General features: G+C 46.6%; 1 protein-coding gene across 1 annotated transcript in view; it reads right to left on the bottom strand.

Annotated features, from left to right (window-relative positions):
* Positions 1 to 9858: 9858 nt before the first annotated feature.
* slc2a15a (solute carrier family 2 member 15a) overlaps positions 9859 to 10044 on the bottom strand; it is a gene marked incomplete at both ends in the record, with an annotated part of 12814 nt that continues 12628 nt past the window's right edge. The window contains one exon of the mRNA XM_084458924.1: positions 9859 to 10044. This exon is cut by the window's right edge and continues 69 nt beyond it. Within this exon, the coding sequence (XP_084315050.1) occupies positions 9859 to 10044 (186 nt within the window).

A 10044-nucleotide genomic window follows, 5' to 3' on the forward strand; every position in this document is an offset into this window, starting at 1 on the left:
TACTACGCCAAAACACACCAGTTCTACAAGGTGTGGCACTCAAATGACATAGAACCTGACATGTCACCCATGATGCTGCAAGGATTCTTGGACCTCTTGGCCCTGTCACTCTTAACATATCCACCGTGATGACCCATCTGCTATGACTAGGACATGATATTATTAAGCAGAGCAAGAACTGTGCGTTAGTAATGAACAGGTTGGTATGCCTGCAGTGCATACCTAATTAGGTAAACAGTCTGCATTTAGAGCCGGGGTGGAACTATAGGAATGTCCCAGGCTGGACATGGGGGTCGGGGGGATGAGAGATGAGGGAGCGCGCATTCCGCCCGGTGTTCTCAATTTTCTCTCCTTCAGGCGTCAATCAGGTATGTTATCTCCCTCCATGGGGGTCTGTCGTTGGGGCAGTCACCCCTCAGCGATGACAGAGGGGACCCCTCATATCTGGGAAGGCTGATAACCTCTGGACCCCAAGAGCGAGACCCTCACTGTCCAGCTAGACACGCTGACACCCGTCTGCCCCTCTCCTTACACCTTCTCCTCTTCCCCTACTGCCACACACAGATGCCGACCAACGTCCATACAACTTCCTCACAACCTTCTCACAACCGTCATACAATCCAATAGCGTTTGGATACAGCTTTAGCGTTGGTCCGTGAACATGCCTTGTAACGTGTTGATTCTGGAGCTCAACATCATCATTGTTTTTTCTACCTTCCCGACTAATTCTGACACCATTACCCTCCCAAACACATCCCATGCCTCAAAGCCCCTGGTTGTCCATCCCGTTATCAGAGGCCTGAAATAGCCAGCAGGGTCAACGTGGGAGCTTTGTCTGACACTTGCCCTGCGTCGACCTCACAAGACCTCAACTCATCCACACACTCCCTTCATGATACATTCATGATCCAAAATATATATATCCAAAAATATCCAAATTAGACTGTTGCTTCTTTACAGAATGATGTGGCATGATGACTTCTAATTTGTTGTGATAAAGAAAAGCTTATTACGCCATATACAGTAACCTATAAGCAAGTATTTCTACTTAAGGTTAAATACTAAACAGTAGAGTTAGACACAGGAGCAGCAAGAGAAAGGTATTGGGTTGTGACTTCTGCGTCTCCTGTTCTCATAGAGTAGATTTGGAGTGAGAATGGGCTATGGGCTTCTTTGTAGAGTGGGGGGGGGGGCTACTGTGTGTGTGTGAGTGGGGGGGGGGGGTGGGGGGGTACCAGTTGATACATTTGATGTGGGACGTGCTGGCCCTCTTGACAGGACCTGTCGCTGGAATAGCAGGGGGGTCCTTATCAATCAACCCCCCCGCCCGCCAATCAAACCAGCTCGCCGTGACAACCATAGCCCTGCTATCTGCCCAGCTGTCTTCCTCCCTCTGTCGTAGTCTGAGAGATGGGCCTGTTAGGGGGAACCATGTCATCAAGCCTCCGCTACAATGCTGCTCAATGGAAGGCAGGTTAAATACCAGTAGCGTCGGGATTAGCGAGCAAGCACACAAGGTACTTGTTCTTGGTTTAGGGTTGTGTTCTGTAGTTGGGGATTGTAGTTAAATGACATTTGTTTTGTGGTTTAAGAGTGGTTTAATACTTTTCCAGTAATCCTTTCTATGACGGACAAGCAGAAAAAAACTAACCTCCGTGAGAGAGTGGGAAGGCAAGACATTTTTCTCTCTTTCTCCCTCTCTCTCTCTCTCTTATGCTCTCTCTCTCTCTCTCTCTCTCTCTCTCTCTGTGTCCCTTGATTTTGTTAGGTACTTGTGAGGGGACTGTAGAGTGAGAAAGATAGTTAGAGAGAGAGAGAGAGGCGACCCGCGGTCTTTGTTTAACAGTAGCAGGATGAATATGTAAAGGGCAGCTCATAAATGATGGGGGGTGGGGGTGAGAGGACCCCTGAAGGGAGCAAAGCCCTGCTCTGACCAGGCCCCAGAGACACAGGGACCACACTGAGACACTGTCCACACACACAAAAGACAGGCCGGGCACCGTCCACACACACACACACACACACACACACACACACACACACACACACACACACACACACACACACACACACACACACCAAGACAAGCATCAGTCAGTCAGAGGGGACAAGGGACTCTGCGGGAAGTGGTTGGGAACAGATACATCACTCTCTGAAAGCAATGGGGAAAATACATCATGAGACTTTAAGATGCATGGGGGCTGTCAGTCTGATTAATGCTCATCAGAAGTCCACACACACACTGTGTGTGTGTGTGTGTGTGTGTGTGTGTGTGTGTGTGTGTGTTGACGGTGCCCGGCCTGTCTTTTGTGGACAGTGTCTCAGTGTGGTCCCTGTGTCCCGCGCGCGCACACACATATGACATCACAGCAAGTGAAATGAATCCTGTACAAAATCTTGAAACCAATCTACATACATGGAGGCAGTGTAGGGGTCTGTATATGCACGGTGTGTGTGTGTATGTGTGTGCATGTGTGTATGCTCGGTTTGTATGTGTGTGTGTGTCTGCACACACACATGTGTATGCTCAGTGTGTGTGTGTGTGCGCTTGTGTGTCTATTGCAGTAGAGCTCTTGTTTGTCTCAGCTCTGAGAAGCAACGGCAGCCCTTGTGGTTGTCCTTATCATGAGGTTAGCTCCTCTCTCTCCCTCCATCCATCCACCCACCCACCCACCCACCCACCCATCCATCCATGCATCCATCCATCCATCCATCCATCCATCCATCCATCCACCCATCCATCCATCCATCCATCCATCCATAAGTCCATCCAACTCTCTTTATCTTTCCCTTCCTACTGTCATATCTCCCCCAATCTGATGTACTTATCTGTCCCTACCTACTGTATCTACCTACTGACCTACCTACCTACCTACCTTCCTGCATACCTACCTACCTACCTACCTTCCGACCGACCGACCGACCGACCGACCGACCGACCGACCGACCGACCTACCTACCTACCTACCTACCTACCTACCTACCTACCTACCTACCTACCTACCTACCTACCTACCTACCTACCTACCTACCTACCTACCTACCTACCTACCTACCTACCGTCCCTCATCCCTCTCTCCTTCTCCTTCCCTGTTTGTCCCTCTCTCCTTCTCCTTCCCTGTCTGTCCCTCTCTCCTTCTCCTTCCCTGTCCGTCCCTCTCTCCCTCTCTCCTTCTCCTTCCCTGTCTGTCCCTCTCTCCCTCTCCTTCCCTGTCTGTCCCTCTCTCCTTCTCCTTCCCTCTCTGTCCCTCTCTCCTTCTCCTTCCCTGTCTATCCCTCTCTCCCTCCTTCCCTCTCTCCTTCTCCTTCCCCGTCTCCCGCTGGCCATAATAGCAGAGTGGCGCTGGCCAGTGTCACTGCTGTAATCAACACAGCTGTGGTCGTCTCCGTGCAAACTCGTGTCCTACAGGGTGATTTGGACAAATTGGGATGAGATGTCTTCGCCTCTCCGCGAGGGAAAACATCGGTTAGGACAGAGAGCTGGCAGACCTGCAAATAAGACAACGAAAGAGAGGGACAAACTAAGACAGGACACATTGCACTGAATGTTTCTTTATGCAGCATGTAGTCTCTCTCACACATGGAAGCCTGCTCGTTAGGAAAACAAGTAAAGCAGGTGTCGAAGCTGAGAGGAAGGTGAAGTAGAGTTTTCACTTCAGATTTTGAATGGTTACTGAAACTCACAGGTGTGGTTAGATTTGTTTTGGTGGAATCCTTGTTAATTAAGGCCACAGAGGGCAGGAGGTAAAAAGGTGCCTTGTTAAGGGAGACCAGACAAAAGATTCACCTCAGAAGATGTGTGTGTGTGTGTGTGTGTGTGCGTTGTCACTTGTACTATGTGTTGTGTTTACAACATCAGTGTCCTGTATATGGGGTATACAGTATTCAAAGTAAAATGGTAAAATGCATTTCCCCAAGAGGGAGCATGAAGTTACATCATATTGTATTATGTTTATTCAAGGCAGACGGGTGTTTCACTGAAGATCCACATCAACAAAACTCGTTCTACACCAGACACTGCTGCAGACAGGTGCATACTGACCCTACTAGTTTGCTAGAGCTGGTGATAGCCACAACAAAGCTAGAGCTCCTCTCCAAAACACTACTGAATCCTACAGATCTCTCTCTCTCTCTCTGTCGACACATCAAAGCCAAAATTAAGACAACACTTCACTTTACATCTGAACTCAACACAGTCCAAATCACTGTCATAACCTCACTGCCCCCATGGCTAATACTCCTGAACATACTTTAGACACACACTGTCCTAGGTTCAATATGAATGGTCAAACCTGAGGGTAGACCTAACATTTAACCCTGTGTGGTTCATTCTGTGTGGTCAAGACACAGCACATCCCACTGAAGGCTTGATGTTTACAATGTCCAAACCATAGACGACATTTAAGTGCTACCGGTCAAGCTTGGTCACGAACGGTCAAACACCTTAACCATACATTCCCCCCAAACTGACCACAATTAGCACCCACTTAAACCACAGTTTAATAACCCTTCGTAGTCCACGCCCCCCTGGTCACACGTTACGCCCCCAGCTGCACCAGTCACAGGTTAACCCAGCTCGGCTGCACTCTCTCCAGCCCTATTGTGGTCACTCTATTTAAGGAGCCATAAAGAACTGCCATAGGGCCCTAGTCCCACTACTCACAGGGCCCACAATGCAAACTGGGAAACGGTATCTATTGTCATTCACAGAGGCAGACACTCAGGTCCCCCTTTGACTGGGGGGGACTCCACCATTACAGGTAGTTGCGAACTATCACCACTTGTTGAGATTAGGGCCCAGTACACAAAGAGCGATGGGGCCCCACAATGACTTCAAATACGTTTCAAGGTAAACTCCCCTCTGCAGAGGAAAGAATAGGCAAGGCCCCAATCACAGACACTTGGGGCACCTTGCGTATTGCGGGCCCAGCTGTGTATTGGCGTATAGTTTTTTTCCCCTGTTGCGTCGTAAATGAACAAAGTAATGAGATGCCTCCCTGCATTTGCGAGTGAATGGCTTGTCTATGCTGTCTGAATGTTGAGTGAATGGCGGGTGAATGGTAGAATGCTGGGCTGGTTTTGTCATGACCCCCCCGGAGTAATAATGTTGTGATCACACCATGTGGAAGCTCAGTGAAGCTTCTTAGATGGGTCCTATGGTGGATTTGACTGAGCCCAATGTGTCCACTCATATTTACAGACTTGTAAATAAGACAGAGGTTGCAAGTCTCACACAGCATCAGGCGGCATCTGTAAACTCAGCTGTCAATCAAGCAGACTATTTTGGTTCAGTTGTTTGATTCACATTTTTTGTGTTACATCCTAGTTGTCCCAAAAAGTGTGCTGCCTTTAGTGTGTGTACTATTTTCTCTTACCTACCATAGATCAGAGGTTACATGGAAAGGAGAGTAGTTGAACAGAGTCTTTAAGTTGTTCAACTGCTATACAAAGCAACCTTCCTTCCTTGTTAATGGGAAGTATAAACATCGATATGACATGACAAGTGTAAGCTCAATACTTAATTCTGGTAATTTATCTTACTATGGTGTATCAGTACATAGCTCTAGGAAAGAAGGAAGAAAGGAAGGAAGGAAGGAAGGAAGGAAGGAAGGAAGGAAGGAAGGAAGGAAGGAAGGAAGGAAGGAAGGAAGGAAGGAAGGAAGGAAGGAAGGAAGGAAGGAAGGAAGGAAGGAAGGAAGGAAGGAAGGAAGGAAGGAAGGGAGAAGGATAAGACACATCTTGGATAGAATCAAGAGTCTCATTATTTCCACAAACAAGCTGTTTTATTCAACCCTTTTTGAATCCGTCCACTGTGAATCCGTCCACTGGTTCCAGACTAGACTTAAACATGTGTTTGTCTACAGCGCCCTCTAGTGTCGGGCTCTGCTTGTTGTTGCATGAATAGACAGAGTGAATGTGAGGGTCTTCCAAAAGACTAAAGTGTAAAAAGTTTATGTATAACAAAGAGGAAGATTTATTTTTCCTCAAAAGAATGGGAAGACTGTTTTTGTGTCTTTATTGACACAGAATGAAATTAGAGAAGGAATAAGACAAAAAGGAGAAACGACCAGTAATAGACAGAGGTGAGATGAACCCCAGGACGTGTACATGTGTGAATGAGCCATATATATTCAACTTGTGCCACGGACACTCTCGCTAAAGGGTCGGCTTTGAAGCACTGTTTCCCTCCAGCAGCATCGACAATTAACCATTTATCTGACCTCTGGCCAATGACTCCCTGTATTCTCTCTGTCCTGGATCAACCCATTCTGGATGACCTCTAACTTTCCCTAGACTCACCTCACAGCATAGCCACAGACGCAACAGAAACCTAACAACTCCACATCAAAGGCCTCTGAGTGGAAAACGCCCTCGCGAATACACATCAGAACACAAAAAGGAACCAATCAACATTCGTCTTATGACTTTAATGATGCTGGAGAATAAACATAAACATGTGGTAACACAGGAGAAACCAGCTCCCTGGCCCTTTAAACTAGTACCAGATGCTTATTGGGGAACGGCGTTAGCATATTAGCATCAGCAGTGCTGTCTGTGGCCTCGGGGCTAGGCTATGTGATTAGCACTTTAAACATCTTTCCCCCTGACAATCCACCACTCTCTCTCGCTGACTCTATTCTGAAACCCGCCTTAATGTGTGTGTGTATGTGTGTGTGTGTGTGTGTGTGTGGGTGCGAGAGAGAGAAAGAGAGAGAGTGTTACTATTTGAGAATTAGCATATTTCCAATGTGCATAATTATTAGAATAATACAATTCCAGGACCTTAAGGGTCTTTTATTGATCACACAGTGACAAATACAGTGCATGCATGAGCGACGAACACAACACATACATGCTTTCTTCAAGTGTCGCCGGTGGAATTTGTCCTCTGCATTTTTGCCACACATGAGCGATCTGGGGTTCAGTGTCTTGCTCAAGGACACTCCAGCACAGCTGGGATCGAACCAGGGACCTTCCAATCCCCAGATCCCAAGGCGGCTGCTCTACCTCCCGAGCTACATGCCGCCCTTAAAGCCTTAGATCGTGGCATAAGTCACCCTTAAAGGAGTAGTAAAGGGAAAATGCATGTTTAGCCCTGTTTTAAGGTTACTTATGATAATATACAATGGTTCAGATCAAAATGCTGACAAAACTAGCACTTTTGAGAAAGTCTGAGAATTGTTCTACCACCGTTTTGGTCATACAATGGATGTGGATGGACACCGTGAAAAATCATTCAAAAAACATGTTAAACACTCAATTTCAAAGACAAGAAACTCACAAGGTGTTAGTTGGTGTTCTGGCATATAATTCGCCATAAAGTAAGATTCTAGTTCATCTGGAAAGGCTTTTTTAAATATTTAGCATAGAACTATTTAGTCGCAGCACATACGTGTGTAAACTTACGCAAACTAGGTATCCTAGCAACATAAACAATAACAATAGCAACCGTAAGTAGTTCCGCTTCCTGAATCCCCTCTGCGGATTGATCTCGTTTTACAGCATATGGGGCCTCTGACAAAACTCTAAAGCTGTACACATCTGACCAGCAGATGGCGCAAAATCCCTTTCTCCTTGACCGCACCTACTATAACGTGACTGGTGACTGTAGGTTCTCTCCCACAGGAGCCATCCCTGGACCTGTGCACATGCATGTGTGTGTCTCGCATGGCGACGGCTCATCAGGAATAGTCTTGGTAGTAATAAAACAAATGTCCACAAGCACTCTTCAACCCTGCAGCATGCAGGTGATAATCTGATCACATGACATGCCACCATGTATTCAAACAGTGATAACAGCTCTGAGACAGAGAAAGAGTGGAGGGGGAGATGGGGAATGGGTGACGGTGGCCGTAACGACAGAACGGGAGAAAGGAGAGACTGAATGGGAGGGGATAGGAGGCACAAGGAGAGAGACAGGCAGGCAGGCACATAGAGACCACCCCTCTATGCCCACCTCCCTTCTTCACCTCCTCCGTCTCCCCCTCCCTCCATGTTTTAATTGAAGACAGTGTAAATTCCATTAATGGACGTGTGTGGTGGAGTCATCCATCTAGTTTTATTACTCGTTGACACGGCGGTGGCAGAGCAGCCTGTTCCATTTGTCACCGGCCTCGTTCCCTGATAACAGGCATTTGTCACCGCCGCCTCTCCTGTACTAATGCCATCAGTACCCAGTGACAGCCACTCGGCAAGGGACCCCGGGCAACACGTGCGCGCACACACACACACACACACACACACACACACACACACACACACACACACACGTGCATGAGCACTCACAAGCATACTCAAACACACACACTTGCCAGAGATGACTACAGGAACACACAGTGCAATTAGGCTGATTCCAGAGCTGATTGCTTATGTATGTGGATATGAAAGCAGTGCAGTTCTGTAAGAAAGTGTGTTTGTGTTGCAAGGTTGTGAAATGAATAATTTACTGTAAGATATACCTCACTTGACCACCATGTGTCAGGATAGAGCCAAATGTGGTGCAAGACCAGTCATCACTGATATTTCAGACTTGTGTAGTTACTTTCACCACTATTCTAGGTATAAAGTGGTTTTGCTCAATGTTTTGTACCAACAAAATTGGGCCCTCAGTTGCTAAATGGACAAAAGCTCTTGGCTCTCAATCTCACGACTGGTTTGCCTTGTTCCTGGGCCTTATCCTCATCACACTGTATAAGCTGTTATTGTAGCAGTGTATTGTGTAGCAGTCCATGTTGGTACCAACATAAACATCACAATCAGACAGGTAGGCACACAGACGGACAGACACACCACACACAGATACGCATGCACGTGCACACACACACCAATGGCGGACGGTCCTCAAGTGGGCCAGCCTGGTTGCTGTGAGTGAGATATTCAGAGGGGATATTCCCAGCGCTAACTGACCCCCCCCCGCTCAACAAATGGCACGAGCAAAGTGAAACAGAATGTGAGCTTGCGAGAACGGGATGGTCGTACCAGGCTAGCATTGCCAAACCTGAATTATTTCCCCAGTCCGCCCCTGACACACACACACACACACACTTGCATTTCGTCATCCAATAATAAAGCGCACAAAACATGAGACAAGTGTCAATTATTTAATTATTATCTATATAATTGTCATAAAAATTAGCATTTATCATTGCACTCTAATCAAATATCTGAATATACACAATTCAAACACATATATTAGAAAATAAACTGGCTTTTGCTAAAACCATACTGTATGTATAAAACACATGTAGCTCCACACTGTGTAGAAATGTAACAGCTCTGGCAGTCCAGATATTAACAATACAGCTACAGTCAGCATAAGGACTGCAGCAAAACAATTCAGGTGCTGGTACAGGAGAATAATGAGACAAAATGAAAGAAGAGGTTATGTTTAGTGTAAAGAATATGACACTGATTTCTCTGTGTGTGTTAGTTTAAGTGTGTGTGTGTGTGTGTGTGTGTGTGTTCAACACTTGATCAACACCTACTCAGAACTAAATAAATACAGCCCGATTCACCTTTGTTCAGATTCAGGTATATGAATTATCAACATTATATGAACCCAGACAAGTGCATCATTTCCACAAAGGTCTGAATTCGATCATTAAAAGGATGAGGTTTCTGACATGGTTCAAAATGGACTTCTTTCCCATGCACTCAGTCTCATCCTCCCAGTCCTGCTCCCCGCCATCTATCAGTGAGTAAATGACCGTGAGCAAAGGACTAAACAGTTGTCAATGTACAGTAGCTCTCGTTCAATATTTGTTCTAGAACACATAGTTTTAGAACAGTTTGTGATCACAAAGTAAGAGACGTACTTAAAATTGCAAAATTGTGTTTCTCTCTCTCTCTCTGATTGGCTCATGGCACGGAGTTGGAGCTATCATACTCCAACGATCCGTGCTCTAAGGTTCCGTATCCGTTCATCTTCCTCAGCTTGAGCTGGTCGGGCAGGCCCAGCGCCTGGGTCTCAGGGATCGCCTCCTTAGACGCGAACATCTGGCTGATCTCCACGAACGTTTTGTTCTTGGTCTCCGGGATGACGAA

The sequence above is a fragment of the Borostomias antarcticus genome (assembly GCF_949987555.1).
Source record: "Borostomias antarcticus genome assembly, chromosome: 25".
NCBI classification, from domain to species: domain Eukaryota; kingdom Metazoa; phylum Chordata; class Actinopteri; order Stomiiformes; family Stomiidae; genus Borostomias; species Borostomias antarcticus.